The sequence below is a fragment of the Zosterops lateralis genome (genome assembly GCF_965231275.1).
Source record: "Zosterops lateralis genome assembly, chromosome: 1".
NCBI lineage: Eukaryota > Metazoa > Chordata > Aves > Passeriformes > Zosteropidae > Zosterops > Zosterops lateralis.
Genome location: NC_139762.1, coordinates 22,505,405 through 22,528,183, shown reverse-complemented (window position 1 = coordinate 22,528,183; position 22,779 = coordinate 22,505,405). Strand labels below are relative to the sequence as shown.

Genomic DNA, 22,779 nt, shown 5'->3' with positions numbered 1-22,779 from the left:
GGGGCGGGCCCGGGGGCGGGCCCGGGGGCGGGCCCGGGGGCGGGCCCGGGGGCGGGCCCGGGGGCGGGCCCGGGGGCGGAGCGGAGCGGGGCCGGGGCGGAGCGGGGCCGGGGCCGGAGCGGGCCCGGGGGCGGGCCCGGGGGCGGAGCGGGCCCGGGGCCGGGGCGGAGCGGGGCCGGGGGCGGAGCGGGGCCGGGGCGGAGCGGGGCCGGGGCGGAGCGGGGCCGGGGGCGGAGCGGGGCCACGTCTCTCGGCGCGTTTCTGGAGCGCGGGCCGGCCGAGGTAGGGCCGGGTTTGCGCGGGCGGGCGCGGGGAGCTGCGGCCCGGGCCCCGCGGTGGGGCAGCCAGGGGCCGATCCGCTCTCGGGGCTGTCCGGGCCCGGCCCGCAGTGCTCGGTGGGTGGGGCGGCGGCCCGCGATGCGGGGAGAAGGCGCTGCGGTCCCGGCGGTGCCCCTGCACAGGGCCCTGGCGAACACCGCAGCGCGTTGTGCTGGGGCCGCGCTCAGCCCGCGTTTCCCCGTTGGCAGGCGCTGAGGAGCCCGCGGGGCGCTCCGGAGCGGAGGCGGCCGTTCGGGGCTCCTGGTGGAGGTGCACGAGGGCGGCGTTTCCCCGGTCTCCCTTCCGCCGGAAGCGACGGTGGTGCGAGGTGGGAATGATGTTTAGTGTTCGTTTTTTCACTCATTGCTGTTTCCTTATTGCCGCACGCTTCTTTTCCTCAGGAGTGCCCATTTTGAAAAGAAAAATGTAATCTTTGAACTGTGAACGTGTTCCATGTTTTCTCGTACATGACTTGCTGATTTTGCTTGTCAAAGGTCATCCGAGCATCCCTAATTGAAAGCTTTTAAAAGCGATAACCTAGAGCTCGTTTTTAAAAACAATCACAAGCTTCCATTCTAACTCGGTCACACTTAAGCATTCTTGTGGTCATTTCCATTTTTTAGTTGTGTTCACTTTTTGGTTGTCACTGTGGTGGTAAGCAAAAGGGATTAGATAACTGCATGAATGATAGGTCCATAAAGGATTAATACGCTAAAGTGGCACATCTTTATTCTTACACCGCAGCTGGAACCATTCTGGGTGCTTGGGAGCTGAGGGGAATGCCAGCTCTCTCCTCCCCAGATGGTTTCTCCAGTTTCCACTCTTGGATGCAGATAAGTGGGTTGGATGGACCATTGCTGAAGTAGCCTAGGGTATTTCATAGATTATTCTGAGAGTACTCAAGAGTGCCATGGTGATTTTTTGTATTTTGGAATTCTCAGTTTTACTGTTCCCTGAAAACTCCTTCACTGGTTTTGACTTTCATTTTGGATAACAGTTCACATTGCATTGATACAACTCTGTTCAAGATGGAATCACAGAGTATAGACTATCCTGAGTTGGACAGAATTCACAAGGATCATCAAATCCAACTCCTGGCTTTTCCAGTGCAACTTGTGGACCGCCCCCAGAATCACATCATGTGCATCTTTCTCCTGCTGTCCTTCAGAAAAGAGTTTAACTGAATGAAAATCTATCCAGATGTTGCTTGGTGGCAGTACACTGGGGTGAAGATGGTATTTGTCTTTTTTATCAAGGCAGCTCACTAGCAGTACACGGAGAACTGGTATGACAAAAAGGTATCTTTTGGGTGGCAGCCTTTAGATGTTCATGAGATGTACATAAATGCAATCTGTATGCCTTCTTGGGTAACTAGGAAGCAAACCTAGGAGGGAGCCATGTCATGTTTCCCCTGATCAGAAACCTGAGCTGTGCTTATTCTGTAAACTTGCAATGAAGGTATTTACTAGTTCCCAAGCAGGAGCATGGGGGCTTTGCAATTTATCAGGGACTGTCATCAGGCTTGACCTCATGTCTTCACGGCTACTCTGGACTAGATCAATCAGAGCAAGAATAATTACACTTTCTCTGCTCCTGTTTAGTTTTTCTCATCCCAGAAGGCATTGTCCAGGTGACACAAAAGACCCCTTTTGAACTTTTGGAGGCCTGTAGGGGATCGCCTTCCTTCCCCAAAAGCATAACTTTGTTAAAGAGTCTGCAAATTTCTATCATACCTTCCAAATACAGAAAAACACAAAGGCATGGATGAAAGACTGAAAAGACGTATTTCTGAAAATCCTAAATAATTTCAGGACCTTGTTTCATGTTGTGATCCAGCTTTTGCCTTTTTTTTTCCGTCGCACGTCAGAGGGGGCACTGCAGCTGTGCAACAGTGAAGATGGAATGGTCCTTCAACCTGTGATTCTGGGGATGGGTTGTTGTTTGGTTGTGCTTGTGGCTTTTTTACATCTGTAATACCTTCAGCTGCTTTTGTTCAGCTTTAGAAGGGTCTGTTGTCAGTGCTGTTGTCTTACTGTCCTGTCCAGCTTTTTTTATTTATAAAAAAAAAAAAAAAAAAAAAAGGAGCTCCACACCTGCTCTGTGGAAGGTGTGTGGAAGATTGGTGCCAATGTGAGGAGGCTGATAGATGCCAGTATCACTGCCGTACTGTTTCTCTTCTGCATTCCTAGAAGAAGCTTCTGGTAACATTGCCCATAGCACACAGTTTGAACTAATGTCTTGCTCTTTCTTCCTTAGGGTGACAAAACACAGAACCACCTCAGGATGTCTGTGGTTCAGCAAGGGACAGCAACACTTCGGAAAGCAAAGAAAACCACTGTAAAAACAAGTCTAGATAACCCTTTTGTTTTCCAGTGGAAAACCATAGATGGAGAAGATATGCATTTTATACTAGAGACCTTAGAAGAAAGGATTAAACATATTGGACTTAAAAAGATCGAGAGTCCAAGAAAGAAAAAACGTTCCCTTACGAAAAAGCAAACAGAAAGAAAGTGTGATGCTGGCAGCAATGAACCCCCTAAAGAGGAAACAGAAAGCCACCAACAAAAACCAGGATGGACCGACATATTTATCAGAAGACAGCTTGCTATTGGAGTTAATGAAGTTACAAAAGCATTGGAAAAAAATGAACTTCTTCTCTTGCTGGTGTGCAAGTCTGCCAAACCTGCCATGATCACGTCGCACCTGATCGAGCTGAGCGCGAGCCGCGCCACGCCGGCGGGGCAGGTGCCACGGCTCAGCGAGACCATCGCGCCCCTTCTTGGCTTAACGTCCGTTCTGGCACTCGGATTCAAAAAGCCGTGCGACAAATTCACTGAAGCAATTGCAGCAATAACTCCAAAGATACCAGCTTTGGAAGTGCCTTGGTTTCAGTACAGAACTGAAGAATCCATGGCTTATGCAGATACAGATTCTTCAGAAAATCTGGAACCCGAAGAACTTGCAGAGGTGCTGGGGGATAAGCTCACAAGTCAGAAGCGGAAGCACAGGGAAAGCAATCAGCCTGATCTTTCAAATGTAATTTTGCAGCCTTTGAAAATCAAGAAACTTGTCCCAAATCCCAATAAGATAAAGAAACCACCTCGCAAAAAGAGAAAAGCTTTCTCCACATAACTGATTTTAGTTTGGTTCTTTCTATTAAACAGATTGTTTAAACACAGGATGGAGTACAGTTCTAACTGAACGATTCTTTTAGGCTTTACAGTGTAAAGCTCTTCAATACAAGGTGAACTTTATGTTGCATTTGGCTGAGGTACTTCCTGCTGTAATAAAGAATATTGCTCAGATTTGTGTGTTAGTCTAGTAAAGATTAAGTATTTTCATTTGCAGCTGGAGATCAGAGTTAAAGCTGGTAATGAATGTGCCCAAGTAATTTTAAGACATAATTTATACTTCTCTGGAATTAATACAAAGCATTAACTGAATTTTGTATTTTTACACAGATGAACATGCTTTAAGCAAGAGATTTAAGTATAATTACTCAAACAAATAAATACCAAAAGTGAAAGTTTATTTAAACAAAGGTCCATGCCAGTATAAGTCTTTTAAAGCTGGGTTCAAGTAAACAGCACAGGCAGATTTCCCTTTTGAACTCTCATTATTTGTTCTGCTGAACAACTTGTTTTGGTCACAAATGTATGCAGACTTGGGTTCCATCTGTTACCTGGTGCATGGTATGCTGAAGGAAAAGCTATTTCCAAATACAGACCAAACTACTACTACTGCAGTATTTAAAAAAATACTTCTAAATGAAGTCTAAAATTATTTCCCAGGAAATTGACATAAGCCATATACTTATATAAAGTAGATGAGAACTATTAACTGCTATAAGATTGAAAACATATCATGTAACTTCTGAGTTTCCTTTAATTTTACTGGGGTCTATGAACAATTTCCTAATGAGGGAGTTGGGTTGTTGGTCGGAAGGGAAATAGCACTGCAATTCAGGCAATCAACAGCCTAGGAATTTACTTGTAGAAGAAAGCATAAAATACCTTAACTGGTAACTTCTGTTGCTCCTTAAAATTTACAGATGTTTTTCAGAGATCTGTTAATCCAGACTTCTACTGCCATCTAACAGCTCATCTGTATTTTGAATTTATTTAGAAATTACTTTAGTTCATGATACTAACTATGAAGGCAGGTAGTAGCAATGAGCAGTGATTGTGTAGTCATGATGCTCCCTGACGTTCAAACAAAGCATTTAAAGCAACAATTTTTGTCCGTGTCTGAGGGTGCAAGAAGAGGTGAGATTTCTTTGCCTTGCTTCATAGTCCTTTATACATGTCCTTTTTTTCTGGCTTTTTGGGTGCATAAAACTTTGAAGGCATGCTAGCACTAGAGTGTTTCATTCCCAGGCTGGCTAACCATAGTGTAAGTCACAGCATTTACACAGAGCGTAAGGATTAGCTTTGGTAAAGAATATAAGCAGAGCAATCATCTTTCAAGCACTTCACTGCCTGCCCAGGTCTATTTCTGTCTTCAGGGATTTGGGTTCCCTCTGCAGATAGGAAGTTACTTTGGGAAAGAAAGATGTTTAAAAAGCCAGGTGGGAAAGGTGGTGGAGCAAGCTTTACATCTGCCAATCCTTCGCAAACACCTATAAGGTTCTGAGGAGTCTTACCTTCATAGCAGGACTAATGCACACAGGTTCAACCTTGGAAACAAGAGAAGGGTCTCTCCTATTGAGCTCCTGACAGTGGCCCCACACAGATATTCACCTTTTGTTTAGTACTTGCTTAGGAAAGCAAAGTGAGTTGCCACAATTTTTACCTCCAGAGTAACTGTCTTATTGTGTGGGTGCTGGCTTGGACACCTTCAAGATTCAAGTCCTCTTGATGCTGTGATACTTCAGCAAAACACTACAGGTGAAGAGCACTCAGCAGGGACAGAAGAGGCCATGGTTAACACACACAAGTCCATGAACAGAACTCTCCAAAAGCTGCCTAACATTTGGGCTTAGATGCCTGCTTCCCTCATTCTCTGGTTGATAAATTTTCTATCTCAGCTACTGTGCTGCTTCTACATCTTCTACAGGAGCATGTCTCTGCCTCCAGCCCCTCAATGAACATGCAGAGTGAGCCAGACAGGACAGAAGTTTATCTCTTGGATTCAGAAGCAAATGGCACTATCTTGCTAGAAGAGAGCACAAAACTGGCCACACTACTTCCTTTATGTGCCCTAACCTGAACATTTAGGCAGAAGCCAGGCTGCAGGAAACCCACATTCAAGTCTGTCTTCTACCTGGACATGGTCCCATCATGGCCTCAGTTTTACAAAGGACAATACTTGGGAGGATCTGCCTTCTGATTTCAGAGGAGAAAAATCATCTGCCTAACATTTCTTCCACTTGCAATGTTTTGATGGGAAGGAAGGCAGAGAACATGAACATATCCTTCACCTAGGCTGTGATCACGTGGGCTGTCTCAGCAAGGAAGTATGTTAGCCATGAGGACAGAGCTGTGCCCTGCTGTCCCACCTCACCTCAGGAGCCCTGAGCAAGGACTGCTGAGGCTCTCCCTTTAAGAGCTGAAGCAGAACACACTGAGCTCCTCAGTGAACCTCATCCCCAAGTGCTCCATGAGAATGCTCTGCCAAGGAGGCACCTTCTTGCCTTTTAGGAGTTAAAAACTTAAGTCTTTGATGGGCTCAAGATTAAATCCTTCTTGTTACCTCAGGTATCACTACCATCAATTACATTTTCAGGCCCTTAATTCTGCTCAGGCCTCACACAGAGTCCAAGCTGTCTCTGCACCACCTGTTTTGACTGCTACTAGCAGAGAGGTATCAAGAGTTGCCAGAGATGTAAAGCCCAACTGCACCATTGATCTCCTTTGAAGTCCTTTCAAATTCATGAGGTCCCGAGCTGGTGCACAACCAAGGGTCAAACAAACCACGTTCAGTCCCTTCCTTTGTTTGAAGGAGGTTGAATGCTTTAATCAGCTATAATGCAGTAAGGGAAAGTATTTATCACTGTTTTTAGGGCAGAATCCTCCCACCACAATTCAACAAGAAAAAGAAACCAAACCACAAACCATTCATACAGTGGAAAAGGAGCGGGAAGAAAGAAAAACCCCACTGCTACAAGGTGGTGGGTAGGGCTAACAGTTTTGAAGGACAAATTTATCTTCATGTACAGAATTAAACTTTCAGCAAAATCTGCTGTCAGAATTACAGGCATGTTTAAAAGGAAAGTTAGACATTTGCAATTCATGAGATATTCAAGTCACATTCAAAAGATGCTCACAGCACAGAGGCTTCACTACCACAATTTGGCACTTTCAGCTAGAACAGTTTCTTAACACAGATTTTCTCAGTGCTCACGATTCTGCAGCATCCATGAGCTGAAAGAACTGCTATCATCTCTAGCTATGACGCTATGCTGGAATGCATATAAAGTGCTTCAGAAGCCACTCCCATTGCCGAGCATTCATGAGGGAATTAAAATGGCTCCACCCAAGGACAAAGATCAGCCCTCCTACATTTCAGGAAGTGCAGTACAAACACTTCCAAGGACTGAGGGCAGAGCATTTCTCTTCTGCTTACCAGCCACATATATAGCAAAACTTCTTGTTCCAAAGTCAGGATAAAAACATTACCAGGAACAATTTATGAATACATATTTACACAAGGTACTTTTCATTAGAATTACAGACTTCATAGGAAATCAAAGTAGACAAAGGAATATGTGCAATTTCGCAGAAGCGTTGAAAACATTCAAACTATAAATATCCTGATAGCACTACTAAAATTCTTAGTTTTACACACAGGCTGATGTTATTCTACTGAGGAAAAACTAAGGTATTGTGCCACAACTGTAAATTAAGTACAGTAATGTATTATCATTCTGGCAACAGATAACACCTGCACTGAACAGTGCGATACTGTTAAATCAATCCACTGATCTATTGAAGATCAAAGTACAAATTTGTATTTTTTATTGATTTGGCAGCGTTGCTTATGGAGAAACAAATGCACTAGTTAAACCAGTACATTGTCATACTGCTCCAGTTACAAAAACATCCAGGACTTTCATAGAGCTACAAACGTATCGTACTTCGTGATTTTCCCCCAAATGATGATATCCATGTTAAGTAAATAAGCAAAGATACTCCAGTTTGTATCCTTCATTCTGTTACACTGACATACATACATCACCACTTAATAAATAGAAATGCAGCAGTTCATCCACATAATAGCAAATATTTTTGTACCCTATTCCACCACTGAAGTTCAGTTTGTACAAAACAGTCTTTTCTACAGAGTGGAAAAAAATACCTTCTTCTCATCCAGGTGCAAGCTAAGCTTTGAAACTTCAATGAATGTGCTTTTTATTCTTTTCATGGACAATAGAAGAGTTTCATGGACTGTCTGATCTATGTGAAAATGCATAAATTTGGTCACATGTGGATGTCTTCATTGATCAGATTTAATGGACTATTTCAGTATCACTGATGTTGTGCTTTTACTCCTCTTGAAGAATACCATTTCAAGAGTTATTTATGGAGATCAAATTAACTCAAACGATGACCTCAAGAGTTCTAGAAACATAAGCGTTCTCATTGTAATACAAGACCAACCTAAAGGAAGAAGAAAAATACAGTGTTTTAGTTCCAGTATGGCAGTAAATTTAAGTATCAAGAGTCTTCTGCATCTCAACTATGGATCATAAACAGGGCCAATTACATTATTTTTTAAACTTCTGCCCATTTTTGGCCAGTGTAGATTAATGTACCATTACATCTAACGGAATTCAGGAACTCATTTTTCTCCCTTACCTTTTCAGATTCCATGCCTGGACACCTCCAGTTGTACAAGTAGTACTGCAGATTTCCATCTCCAATCCCAAACTTGAGTTTTTCCAGGAATGTTTTGTTTTCCATTAAGTCTAGCGCATTGAACACATCAAATCCTTTCTAGCAACAGCAAAACATTTTTAAAATTTTACTTTTGAAATTTTCAAATGACATACAAATGATACTTTACATAGTGGCATACAGTATCCACGAGACTTAGGCAAATCAAAAGGAAAAAATACAATGGAAAAAATCTTGCCTTTTAATTAGATACACACACAAAGGTATTTTCCCAATAAAAGTAAAGTATAATGCACAACTTTGCTTGAAGATTAGTTTCAAGAGGGTACAAATTTTAAAGCTCTTTTTAGGGCCTAATGTCTGAAGAGTCCCTAGAGCATTTTTCATTATTTTATCCTTACAGATATGCATTTTTAGTCACCTAAAGTGTTTTGACACATATGGCCTATTCTAGTTGAAGCTGCATAAATACAGCTTTTACTGTGTTTTTCAGCAATTTATCATTTTGTTAATAATAAACATATTTTTGTGATTTAGTCCTTTTCTGAAATGCCATTCTCTTAGAACTCAAATCTTTCATGTGATTCTCCCTCCCCTACTAACGCACCCTCTTACCAACTCCTCTTTTCATAAACCTCCCAAACCCACCACTCAGACAGACATTTTTTGTCTCAGAAGAGCCACGTGGCCAAATCAGTCTCAAGAGTTTTTCTGCATCAACACACACTCAAATCCTAACTCCTTGCTGAGAACTCTTAACAAGCAACATGAACCCAAGGTCAGTTAAGCCACTGCAGCAATAATCATCACGTATGGAGAGCTGAATTTGCTCGGGGGTGTGGATATAAAAGTCCATTTATTTGCAATTAACTACAAGGGAGTCTGACCTAAGCTCCTGGGGTTTTAACAGCACAAAGGTAGTGCATCAGCAGGACATGATACACTTTTAAGACAAAAGGTGCAAAACAATAATGTTCAATTACTTAAGCAAAAGAAGATGGGGTAAGGAACATTCTTTACTCAGTAAAAAAATGATTTTTTTTTTCCTAAATGAGCATCCCATACTAGGAAAAAAGGGGTTTGAAGAGAAAGACCACTTAAGCTCTTCATCAGGACTATTTAGAAGAAAGTTACAAAGCACAGACAGTGAGTTTAGTTAGTAAGGCTTCCCACTACCTCACACAAAGATCATTCTGTGTGCAGATGATGCCATGCTAAGTTAAATATGCTGTGAAAAACATGCAAAAATAAGACAAATGAGGTGACAATATTTGACATTTGGCATTGGAAGTAAATTTTGAAATATTCCAAGTTAGTAAGTAACAGTAACAGCAATCTCAAGGCAGGAAGGGAAGTGGGCGAGAATAGACACTCTAGATATAAGCACACTAAACTGTGCAATTAAACAATGTAATTTTACAAATGTAGTTTTAATTCAGTATCTAAACATCAGCAGATTACTTTCAAGTTTGTATCTTCTGAGAGGGATAAAATGGCATCTGTTTAAAGGTACTTTCTCCACAGCTCTGACAGACCACTGGAGCAGACTCAGAAGAGAATTTCTTCCCTGGGTTCTGGATCTAGAAACTTAAGTGTCAGCTTCAACAATAAAAAATGCAAGATTTTAGAGGGATTATCCTGATGCAAAATCTCACTCTCCATGCAGAATACATGGAACCTAAGTTATTAACTCCAAATTTTGGGTTTTACTTTGAAGGTCAAGTGTTTTGTCCTGTAACTGCCAAACTAATTCCAAACTAATTTTATATAGTGTGATATGAAGATAAAAATAAACATTAGCTGACATGCAAACCCTGAATGCAATTTGCTGAGCTGAATTTGTATTTCCAAAACCCATGCCTTGGAGTTTTGGAACAGAAAGGAGACTGTGGTGGGCTGTCCCCAGACAAGAGCCAAACACCCACACAGCCTTTGGTTTATTCCTCTACCACAAGGAGAAAATAGAAGGAAGGCAAGATGTCTTGTGAATTGAAATAATGACAGTTTAATAGAGAAAGCAAAAACTGAAGGCACAAAGGAAGCAAAAAGAAGAATTCATTCACTACTTCCCACTGCCAGACAGATGTCAAACCACTTCCTGGGAAGCAACATCTCAGCATGCATAATCATTGTTAGGGAACATAAATGCTATCACTGGAAGCATCCTCTCTTCCTCCTTATTTTCTTCAGCCTTTATTGTGGAGCAGAACATCATACAGTGTGGAACATCCATGTGGTCAATTGGGATCACCTGTTCTGGGTATGTCCCCTCCCAACTTCTTGCCCACCCTCAGCCCCCTCACTGCAGGGGAAAGAGAAAGCCTTGAGGCTGTGCAAGCACTGTTCAGTAACAACCAAAACACTGGTGTGCTATCAGTGACAAAGTGCAGCACCATATGGGCTGCTAGGAACAAAGTTAACTCCATCCCAGCCAGACTCAGTATGTTTGTAAACAAAAGACTGTGAATAGGACTGTGTTTATCATCTCTCTTCCTTTGCCTTACCTCTCCTCATGTAAAACTCAACTGCCAGATCTGCAACTATAATTAGGCATCTAATGATGCATTACAGGCCTAGCAGGTACTTAAGAAATCCACAGGTGTCTAAATCCCAGTACTGCAAACGATATAGGATGATCCACTCAAAAGGATCATCATGGAGCTGCATGTCACACTGAGAGAGAAACATATACAGGGGAAGGTGCAAAGCCCTGTGGTCAGACCATGGAACTGCCTCCTCACCAATCCCATCCACGGCCAGAAAATGGCCAGACACAACAGCTCACTGTGCCACACTTCTAACTGAGACCAACCTTTTTCCACCTTGACTTTTAAGAATAATTACCAGTATTTTTAGCCACTCCTGAAAATTACACTAGCTTCTCAAAGTCTGCATCTGAACTTCCTTTTGGATCATTCAAGAGCCTGAATAACAGTATTTCCTGTAACTATCCAGGAGTTTTCCCTGACAAATAGTTACTAAACTGCTTCTAGGTTAACAAACCTCAGCAAGCAGTTCCTGTCACAGATGGCAGCTCAGCTGCAGTGCTGCATGAACATGGCTGGGACAGACAGGCTGAAGATTGTGTGGCTGCTTTCACACAGCCTCAAGTCTGAACAGATACAGCCTTTGCAGACCATCACTGGCTTCATCCAGAACCAACATGGAAATCCCTCTGAGCATGGCCTGCTGGAGCACTCCCCAGGAGCCAGTAACACCCCAGCAGTGCAGCAGCAACACCTCGGCAGGAAGGAAGAGCAGAAAGCAAGTCTGTGCTCTGCAGCCTGCTGGGAATGATTGCAGAGTGGATGCTATGGACTGGATGAAGCCTGTGCAGTGAACCACCCAGGGCAAATAAGTCTCTGCAAATTCACTCACAGTGCAGGCATGTGCCATTGGTGTTAGCACTACACTCCCATGAAACCCTAGTCATTAAGAGCTGAGTGACAGCTTTTCATTAGACAGTACTAAACTCCCAAAACTCTTCTGCTTAAGAACTTCTTTTATAGTTTTTTCCCTTCCATTCAACCAAACATCTATCAGTATAATTCCACATCTAAGAGTATTCTTAAAAACTACACCATGCCATCATCTACAGAGCTTTACATGTAGCAATGATAAAGCTCACACAAATAAATTTTTACATTTTTTAAGAATAAAAAATATTTTTAAAAAGCAACATGTATTTGATAGTGTTTATTAATTCATTTCCAAGGGAAATTATTTTAGTGATACTTTTCACTGTTCTGATACTTATTGACTATGGTCATCAGTGTGCCCTTGGGTGTTTCCACAGTTCAAGCTATTGCAAATACTTTAGGCATTTGTCATTCTCCAGCATCACTCAAAGTAAAAAGGAAAAACAAGCATACTGCTTTATATATATATATATATGTCTCATCAACTGCACTTTGTGCCGTAAATAGTAAAACTGAATGCACTGGCACAGATAAATTACTCCAGTTCTTACCTTGCCACTAATCCTCAGAATATTTTTGTGAATGAAGCAGAAAAAACCCAACCTACAACTTACCAATTTAGCTATAATGAGCGCATCATTCATTAAATCCAACAGGGGAGTCTCTGTATGAATATTGTAAAAGGAATAGGCAGCTTTGAGGCTTTTATGAACAGGATGATGCATCACTGTTGAAGGTAATGTGTAGAAACTGAGGAAGTCTGTTAAAATACCATTTGAACCCTATAAAAAAACCAAACCAAAAAAAGTCCATTAATAAGTAAGATGTTACTGATTAGGCTAATGTGAAAGCTCTACAGAAATTAATAAATGCAGCATGGTTTGTGCACTGTAAGTACTATGGTATAACAGCTAGTCTTAGCTAAGATTTGAGGAAACATTTAGATTTTTCTTGTCTATTACACCACTAACATTTTGACAAACAATTGTCAAAGCAGTAGTTTGCTATAGACAAAGCTAACAAAGCTCACTTCCACTGAAAATATTGAAGCTTTTTTTTTGACTGACCTAATTTTTAATAAAATAGTCTTAAAATATTACAGATATTAAAAAAAATTTGATGGCATTCATATCAAAGGATAATTTTCTCATCTTTCAATAACAGAGAAAAAATATACTGTACTGGTATACAAAGCATATTTAAATATTACACAACAAACACAAAGTATTTGCTGGACAGCAGTGCTAAATCACATTGAAATTCTAATAAAACCAGTAGTCATCAAAAAAGGTGTTTATACAGAAATCTAAAGTACACTACATAAAACTTATTAATTTCACACATCTAAGGAAGTTTGACCATCTTCAAGAGTGTGGATTAATAGGAAAAAGGAAGTAATTATTACATGTGTTATGAAATAATTATTACATAGGTTACAACTAACATGCTGAACACAAAAACTCCCCAGAGTATCTCCAAGAAAATAAGGCAAAGGAGACACACAAATACTTCTTCTTGCTTGTTTGCTTTATTTTTGAATGACTAGTAATCACTAATTAGAGTTCAATGGAGGACCACACATGGCTCCCTAAATTAATAGTACTTCTACAGTAAAAAGTAAAACAGTTGAACATACCACATGCAAAAAAGCTTTTGTCTTAGAGCAGGTACAGATTCTGTAGTAGAGTAATACTAACTACAAGGAACAGAAAAGTTATTGAGTCACTCACTAAATTCAGTAAGGATGATGAAAATATTAACTCATAAATTATACAGAGTATTTTATGGTTTTAGATCTGCACATTACAAAGATGACTTAAAAGTCTGACAGTAGCTTCTCCAGGTCACACAGATCTTAAAAAGATTTTAAGCACTAACAAACCTACATTTTGTATAGTAAAAAACTCGTCCAAGATACAGCATAAAACAAGTAAGTGAAGACTGTGCTGTTTAGTTAATATAGCACTGTAAATGTCACATTTATGCTGATCCTGGTGCTTGTGCAACTCTCCTGTAGGCTTCAACTCATAAAGCAAGCCAAAAACCAACTCAGAGAGCAGGGCAGAGGTCAGAGAGAACAGGGATTGGAGAAAGAATGTGGGACTATTAAATTAGACCATGGAAAAGTCCAATTAGCACTAGACCCACTACAAAGTAAGCAAAAAGTTAAGCTTGGGCAATAAAAACTGATGGGCAGGACCACTCATCTCCAGCAGCTCTAGGTTTCCTAATTCAGCTGAGGCTCCTGCACAAATTCAGGTTACAGTGTGGGAATGCTGAGCTTCACAACCTAAGGCTTCTATGAGGAGAACATTTAGGGATGTTAGTGCTGATCATTTTTAAATGATGTTATCACTTTAACCAAAGTAATACACTGCCTAAATATGCTGTCTACAACTGATATTGTATGGACTCAAAGGGAAGGGTTTATCTTTCCACTAGCTTTAGTGCACCTATGCCAAACGTGTCTGGGAGATTTCCAATTTTCCAATCCAAATGCCAATCTATTCCTGCACTCCTTATTTTGAGAGAACCATTATGATCAACTCCTTGGAGGGTGGGGGTGGTAGATGTGTATATATGCAAATTCATACACATATACACACTTTTTTTTTTTACTGGAAAAAATATACTTTACTGAAGCAAACCACCAAAAATATAATTCCCCCAGCAGGGAATTATGCCTCTAAAAATAGAGTTTTTTAAAAATAATTTTGTAATGGTATGTGGCAGAAATGTGTACACCTGGGAGAATGATAGTCAATTCAAACCAAATCCGTATCTCAGTCACAGCAGCATTTTTCCTTTTTCCTAGAAAAGGAGGTTTGAAGACCACTACTTAGGATCATGTCATATCTCTGTAAAAAAGTATCAAGAAATGTAGCTGATCTTAAAATATGTAGGGTTCTTGTCAAGAGAGTGATATTTTAATATTTCGTAATTCTTCTTTAAGAAGAAACTGCAGTTTATCACAGTCAAACACTTTCTTATTAACAGAATGTTAATACAAAGAACAAAGCCTGTACTCATGGTATCAAATTCTACCTATAACACACATATTTCATACTGCCTACATTTCAAAAACTTGATGCTGACATGAACTACTGTCAGTGGTACTCACACACACATTCATATATGTTAGTGCATATTTTACCTCTACGACGTAAGTGTCAATAATATGATCCCGAGGCAGGAACCAGTGAGCCACCTCTTCTTCATCCATCACAGGAGCAAGATTAAACTGTTTCAAGTAAGTATTGATTAATTCTTGTACTGCTTTAGTATCTTTTTGTTCCATTGGTCTCAAACCTGAAGTCTTTGTGGCCTTAGTGTAAAAACAAACAAACAACAACAACAAAAAAATGTTAAGATGTAGAAAGGAAAACTGCAAATACAGCAAAGGCTGAAAGTAGGTTGCAGAGTCACTCCACTTGCTATAATGCATTCATTATTAGCCTACTTTATCCCAGCCACCTAATTCATTATGCTATTTTACAAAAGGCTTTCAATCAGAATTCCCACTCTTCTAATTATTGAGACAGTCTGGAGCACTTCAATCTTTTTACTTCATTATTGAAACAGCTTCATTTCTCCAGAGAAAGACACACCATCGCCAACTGCCTACACTTTGTGCAGTTAGTATTTTTTTTGGTTTTTTTTTAGGTCAATCCATTTCTTATCTTCTAAACTACCTGGGGCCCAAGACACAGAAACAAAACAAAGAAACTTGCATAGCAGAAGTTATCTCAAGACATGAACACAGGAAATTCAAACTCATGGAAATTACAGTCAAACTATACATCAATGTCAACTAATTAAGTTTATTAGAAATTATTTAACAAAAAAGATTCTAGCTGTTTTTAGCACTTGTAAACTTCCTTGCTAACCTTCTATACAGGCATAACTGCTATTCTGTTAACAAGAAAGTGGCTCATAACTTACAGCCGCCTGAAATTAAAAACCTATTTTAACAAATAAAGTTATTTTTCCAACTTTAAACATCAGAAAAGGGGAAAAAAAAAACTTTCTAGTACCATGCAATTATTGTTTAAACAAGTGAAAGTGATTGAAGCTTTTTTCCCATCCTTTGCCTGCCTTCCTGGATATTTCCTTTCAGGGAGGCTAATGCTTGCTCTCTTTGGTGCTCATTTATCGTGCCTCATCTGTCTGAGCTACATACTCGGGCACGTACCACATTAATCATAGCAAAGTCAATTGCAAGAGCAGCCAGGTAGAGACTTGATTACTGGAAGCCTGAAATTAGTGTAGCTGATTATGCTTTGCCCAAAAGGCCTTATTCTGGGGGAGGTGTTTATTCACGCGCTCTGGGAGTCAGCAGCCAGATGAGAAATCAAGGCACATTTTGCCATAGCTCTGGCCTCTGTATTACATTTCAGTCTTCCTGTTTTTCTAGGCAGCCTGGGACTATGGTTTGACTCCACAACAGCACATCACCTATATTTTTAAATGCCCTTATTCCAGAAGGGTGTACACTTTACATACAGGAAAGATGGAGGAAAAGCAGCTGGGCTGGAAGATCTTTTCCTCCCAGTAATGCTCAGAATGGCCACCAGTAAGACTATCTGCAATCCCAGAGGTGAGGGAAAGTGTACAGAACTGTGCTAAAATTTGTTCCTCTGCTGGACTGGCACGTAATCATGCGACTGTCCAGTGTTAGGATCTCAGCTGGTCAGGAAAAGACAAGAGAGACAAACATACTCCTGTCCTGACTCTGAATATAGACAAATTTTACTTCTTCCAGAAAACTCCTTGTTCAAGAGATTAAATGCTTAGGAAAAAAAAAACCACTTTTATTTTTTTTATCTATAGGTACATGCACAGCCTTTAGGGAGGGTGATATTTATTAATTACAGTATTTATTACACCTGAAAACCTTTTTAATTCAGGCTGTTCAAGTGATTAGGAATGATTAATTCTCTTAAAGGGAGATGAGCTCCTAGTGGCAATGATATTCCAAGGACACTAAGAAAAGAGGTTAAAATGCAAGAAACAGTGTTTGGTGCTGAGGAACAGGACAGCATGGCCTGAATGGACAAATTTGTTTGACAGTAGTGTTTATAACAGCCTGAAATTGAGGAAAAAGAGCCCTCAACAGCACTTAATCCCTTTCTCAGGAAAAAAGGCCTCCAAATAAACCCAAAGCATAAGACCTAAAGAGAAAATATCAGAACAAAGATTAAATCTTTATTTTCCACTGAGAAGCTCTGAAATCCAACCTAAAAATAACAAAAATCCTGAGGTATAAGGACTCCTACATCACTTAGTTTTGAAAGTTGATTTTGAAAGCGCGTATTTTCTATTTGCATTTCTATGTACAGTGTATGTTTGCCTTAGCTATATTTTATAGATGAGATATGCTATATTACTTATTTTTCCTAATTCACTTCTCTATTGAAACCAAGTTTTATGATAAAGGAAAATGATCAGGATACAACCGCTATTTCTAATGAATCTCTGTAGTTACACCTTTGGTACTACTAGTAAGATCCTTGAACTATTGACTTCCTGAGTTGTTTCCATAAGCAATGCTACTAGAGTTGCCACAAAAACGTACACTTGAAATTGTATATTGCACTCTTCAGACTGTTAAAAATGTCTTCAAGATTTGATGGAAGCTATATTTAGCTGTTCAAGATTAAAACCCAATTAATTTGGTTATTAATTCTTAATCTCTGCAAACCGCTGCCCTGCACGCAAGGGAGAAGCTGCATGCGCAGGCACAGGTGGCACCAGGCAGAGCAGGAAACAAGGCTCTCTGACAGCAGCAGGAGTAAAGATCAAGGCATGGCATGTGCTTTATTCCAAGGGCTGTTCATCCTACTGTTTAAATATCTGAGCAGTAAGAGAATCTGCAACATCAAGTTAAATATAGCAACAGACACAGTTCTCCAAAATCAGGTAAATCATTATAAAGTGTGAGCGAGTGAGGAAAAAAGCATTGTTTATAACCAAAAGAAAGAGTTTGTTTCAATAAAGAGAGGTTTACTGATAAGGTGCAGGTAAGGGATACTCTGCAATCCCTTCAAAATGTAGCTTTTACAAGCAAATACATTGTTTTCAGCCATAAAGCTCACACTAAATTCTACAGGCTATTAATTACAGCAATGAGATTTTTTAAAAGTATGTAGTATTTACAGTGACTTGCCCTGTTATGGAAATGGACCCCAAGGCTTTTTGCAAGCTTAAGTGTTAGCTGCAAACATGAGAAAAATGTATTTTTAACTAATCCAGCCACGCCAGAACACTTGTCTTTTACTAGACCATGCAAACTAACAGTGCACAACATACTGAGGTGGCTTTTACTGAGTCTGCTCAATGCAGAAAACACCCTCTAAAAGTACAGAAAAAAAAGTGAATTAGAGTGGAATCAACAATACGACTGTATTCAGCCAAGTTGCTGATGAACTTCTCTGAGAATTTTAAGACATGAACTGTTGATTTTCTGTTCCAGTAATCTCTTATCAGATTAAACATACCGAGAATAGTCTTATGCATCTTCAACTCAATCCCACATGTTTGTGAAGTCAAGCTTTCTGTTTTTTTTTTTCCTTTGTTTAAGGATTTTAGGTCAAAATTTGTATTTTCTCCATAGAGATCCAGATTTCCAGCAATAGTCTCTTCTGTTTAGTATAGCCCTTAAGGTCTTTTTCATCAAACAGAGATTATTTTTTTTTATGTCCTGCACGCACTGCCTTTACACAGAAAAGCCTGTGCTGTCAGAGACAGATGGAAGGTTATTTTGGGCCTCACAATAACTGTGGGGATTCTCTAGAAGTCATACTGCTTACATCAGGAAGTCTGTAGAGCTTCATTGTTCTTTGTAGAGTCATGTTTCTACTCAAATGTGAAAATTTCACCTCCACCAATTTTCTGGGATTTAGTGAACGATGCCAATACCTGGAAATACAACCAAATAATGAATTTAAATAGTATTTCAAGTGTCAGTGTCACTTGCATCCATTGCCCTGCTTTCTTGGTTGCTCCTTTTCTACTCTCCAAATTTGCTTTTAAGCAAGCCTGTACTACGTCTGTAAGAAGGCTGATTAACAAAAAAACCCAACCAACCAACCAACCAAAAAAAAAAAACCACACAAAAAAAAATTAAGGAAAAGCTATATCCAAACAATAGGTTTTAAACAAGCCTGCTATCACAATATATTCAATCTAAGCAAATGCTTTTTGATATAATGAATAAGCATTTTGATAGAATGAATAAGCACAGGGCTAAACATTTTAGCATGTCACAGCCCTGAAAAACTCACCATACATACATAGTAACATTTATTTTCTTGTGCAAACAAAACCCTACGCTCATGTCTAAGCATTTTTTTCTTAAGGAGCTCTCTCCTTCCTGGGAGGTCATTGTGCAAACAGAGCATCTCTGGTTATTCTAACACAGCATAGCTTTTTTTTCCCCTCCCATCATTCCTTAGAGAAACTTACAAGATCTTTGGTGGTGATAGGTACAAAATAATTTCAAATCAAAAGGTACTCTGTCCTCCAGAAGTATAAACAGCCAGACTAAAAGTGCAAGAACTGAACTTTTCCTAGTAGAAATAAAATCCATTCCAAGGAAATGAAATCATATTTGACTGCAACTCTTCCCATGTAACACTTACACATGGTAGTGTTCCTGTATTTATCCAATGCCAATAAAGTCCTCTGTTCTCCAGGGAAGATGAAAGCATTTCACAAAAAGCAAATCATATAATTACCAGAAACGCTCTGCCATCTCTGGCAAGCAACCAGGTTAACAGGAAGTGTCCCAGAAGGGATACGGACCCTTCCAAAAACGCAGGTATACAATGTTGTCATTGCTAGCATGGCTGCCACCAGAAGGTCAACAGAAACATCTGTTAGTCTATTTAAAGTATGCTAAACAAACCACAAGTTAAATTTTAGTAAGAGAAGCTGTTTTATCCGAGACACTGGGAGGGAAGGCGGGAAAAAAAAGCCAACACCAAAAAAAACAACACTGACAACACTCAGGCCTTCAGGTTAGTCAAGGCCACAACATTTAATACCTTTGAATTTTATATACTTACTGTTTTTAGACAATTATGTTAAATTTTCTTAAAAATAACTGTTATAGGAACCAATATTATTAAGAACATCACCTAGGTTACCTGCAAGTGGCCACAGGTTTGGGAAGTACCACTCCAGCAGTGTAAACAGCCTGAAAAATTCCTTCCAAGTTTACTCTTCTGGTTATTTCCCGAATCAGTACAGGTGCCACCCGTTTAGATCTCAGTTTCTTATGGACACACAGAAAATTGATTTCTACCATTTTCTTCACACTAAAAAGACATTAAGTAGTGTAAAAATTAAGGAGAGTTATACAATGCATGTTTCCATTTTTCTAATTACAGTTTTCCATACTGTGACAGAAGATACTGAAGTAAAATAAACTTGCCTATGACAAAGTACATCTGCAGTGAACACTAATCTATGACAAACTGTGCAATATGCAAGCTATGTCTAAGGGCTTTGCAATAGTCCTTTACCAGAGCTCTATCAAGACTTAACTGATTGCTTTACTTTAAGATGCAGTATAGCATCCAAGCAATGCCATGTGGTGTCAGTTGCTTTATGCAACAATGCTTTATGTTTGTCTGTATATGAAGACTTGGCCAAGAAGTCCAGCTGATCAACTACAAATGCTTTTCAGCAGGGTCAGGAAATTGTACAGTAGTATCTGTATCATCCATTATTAAGAAAATTCCTTAAATAAATATTGATGCTCTTCACCTCATTCTCTCTTTCTCTATAGCAACGGATACCAGTTCAAGGTTTGTTTTGTGCATTTATTCTTTTACAAACACAAAAGTACTGGTGCATTTTACCTGTCATAAATACGAATATTTGCAGGGATGGCACTTATGAATCCTACCAGTTTTTTGTTTGAAGACACTCTAACCCCACAGTGCCACTGCGGTAACCAGCCCGGAGGACGTAATGCCCTAGAAGTGATGACAGAAATAATTACAAATTACTGCCTAAGAAGATGTAATAAAAACATCCTTCATTAAACTCCAGCCAGAACAGAATGTGAAATTTGCTACTCACCACAGAAGAAATTCAGGTGAATAATCAAACCTAAACATATTATCATCATCTTCTACGTAATTCTCATTTAATAGTGTGTATAACTCCTTCAGCTGAAAACACACACAAAAAAATCCAAACTCTTATCCACGTATCAATCAGAAAAAAACCTAAATTATTTTAGATACATATAAAAATTGTTCTACTTACAACTTCAGCATTGCTAAGATCCAATGTGTCCCACATAAAACCTTGTGGCAAAGAATATGGCTCTAGGCGGACATTGTCCTTATCTGGTTCAATCGCACCATGTGAAGTTATAACTTCGTCTTTTGAGAGAGAAGGAGGAAAAAAAAAACCCCAAAAAATTGTTACATTGCTAGCTTTCCTGACAGTTCTGTAAACTGTATTTAATATGCATCATGTATGTCTTCATAATTATGCAAATGGAACAAGAAGCTTTTAAAAAATGCTGAAAAAATTAGTATTATTAGTTTACACTACTTCTCGTTCTCATAGACCACATTCAGACTAATGACTGTCTCATCATAATATTTATAGATATGCGTAGAACCACTCTATCTCAACTGATAACCCTGCATTTCATAACACAAGAGACAACTTATCAGCACATGCACAGCATTTAGCCAGCCATAGAGATCCACAGCCTCATCATGAAAACATCTCCTCATAGCTAACAAGCTATGGCTCAGATCCTGCTCACCACTGACTTGAACAGACCTGAACTCAACAGGATTACTCAGGAGCAGTGACAGCAAAGCCAGGGCATTTAAGATACTAGTGGTATGTGAAATGTGTTCCTAAAATCCTACTTGAAGGCATGTTCTCTTCTCCTCCCTTACTTTACAACTCCAGTCCTCAGTATACACTTATAAACTGCAGCTGTCCCTCTTGTAAGGAGCAGCACCAACTAAATCATAGAATCATTTAGATTCAAAAAGACTGTTAATATCAATACAATCACTAACCTTACACTGCCAAGCCCACCACTAAATCATGTTCTCAGGCATCATATCTACATATCTTTTCAACACCTCCAGGGATGGTGACCCCACTAGCTCCCTGGGGAGCCTCTTCCAATTTTCAACCATCCTTCAGTGAACAGATTTTTCCTAACATGTCATCTCCCTCAGCCCAGTGAGAAGAGGCTGACTCCCACCTGGCCACAACCTCATTTCAGGTAGTTGTAGAGAGTGATAAAGTCTCCCCTGAGCCTCCTTTTCTCCAGGCTAAACAACCCCAGCTCCCTCATCAGACTTGTGCTCCAGTCCCTTTACCAGGTTTACTGCCCTTCTCTGGACTCAGTCCTGCACTTCAATGTCTTTATTTTAGCACTGTCCTAAGTCAGATTACATTGTAAGGGCTTTGGACATTCTGATTTTCTCCCTGCATAACCTCAGCATCCTTGCAGTCCTCATGATTTGCCTGCCTCTCCTTCAATAGCCATAAACTCTCCTTTTCTTTCCTGAATCTCTCTGATGGTGCATCTCCCCAATCCATCCTTGGGCCTGCTCAGGAGGTCCCAGTAAGCCTTGACCAAACCAGTTGGGCAGTGAAATGTCCCTTGACAGGAGCTCTTGCACAGTAAAGGTGGGAGTGACACTCACTATATCAGGATCATTATTTGCCTGAACAAGGTGGGGAACAAAGGATAATCAGTTACTCCTTAATAATCAGCTATTCCCTGACAGCCTTAGAACACCATTTAATTGAACTGTAGCCCAAGTGAAATGGTACCATTGTTACTGGATGGGATTTTTCAGCTTTTTTTTTTTTTTTTCAGCGTGGGTTATGGCCATGATGGAAACTTACTGAAGACTAAAGCCAATTATCCTGCAATCCTATGAAGAGTGGTCCTAAGTGAGGCCCTTTACAGGTCCCTGGGCCGCAGTGGGCTGCACCAGCTCGTCCCTCTGAGAAGGATGTCTCTCGGAGCTTGTAAACCCTCAGGTCTGTGATACTCTAAAGACTTGCTGAGGACAAGGCCTATGCTGACACTCTCCACTCCTCAAGGCTCAACTCTTGCCTGCTGAGAAATGCAAGGGACTTAATGTATGTCACTGGGCTCAAGGGGAATTTTTAACAGGCACCTTTGAACATAGAAGCACGTAAACAACTCT

The 22,779-nt window shown here is 40.1% G+C and overlaps 2 protein-coding genes across 2 annotated transcripts in view; one reads left to right on the top strand and one right to left on the bottom strand.

Moving 5' to 3' along the window:
- Nucleotides 1-531: 531 nt before the first annotated feature.
- RPP38 (ribonuclease P/MRP subunit p38) lies at nt 532-4,442 on the top strand. The gene is made up of 2 exons (XM_083875858.1): nt 532-646; nt 2,575-4,442. Exon 2 carries the CDS (start codon nt 2,602-2,604, stop codon nt 3,448-3,450), a length of 849 nt encoding a protein of 282 aa, XP_083731984.1. The 5' UTR covers nt 532-646; nt 2,575-2,601; the 3' UTR covers nt 3,451-4,442.
- Nucleotides 4,443-4,556: 114 nt separating this feature from the next.
- The window catches only part of NMT2 (N-myristoyltransferase 2), a 34,187-nt gene continuing 15,964 nt past the window's right edge, over nt 4,557-22,779 (bottom strand). Inside the window, exons 4-12 of the mRNA XM_083869469.1 lie at nt 20,849-20,967; nt 20,660-20,751; nt 20,437-20,553; nt 19,720-19,890; nt 18,382-18,490; nt 14,727-14,897; nt 12,187-12,354; nt 8,115-8,252; nt 4,557-7,916 (exon numbers count right to left, since the gene is read on the bottom strand). Coding sequence (XP_083725595.1) covers nt 7,896-7,916; nt 8,115-8,252; nt 12,187-12,354; nt 14,727-14,897; nt 18,382-18,490; nt 19,720-19,890; nt 20,437-20,553; nt 20,660-20,751; nt 20,849-20,967 — 1,106 coding nt within the window. The 3' untranslated portion in view covers nt 4,557-7,895. The remainder of the gene's footprint in view (nt 7,917-8,114; nt 8,253-12,186; nt 12,355-14,726; nt 14,898-18,381; nt 18,491-19,719; nt 19,891-20,436; nt 20,554-20,659; nt 20,752-20,848; nt 20,968-22,779) is intronic.

Coding starts and splice junctions, on each gene's coding strand:
- RPP38 (XM_083875858.1), top strand. CDS start 2,602: ATGTCTGTGGTTCAGCAAGGGACAGCAACACTTCGGAAAGCAAAGAAA.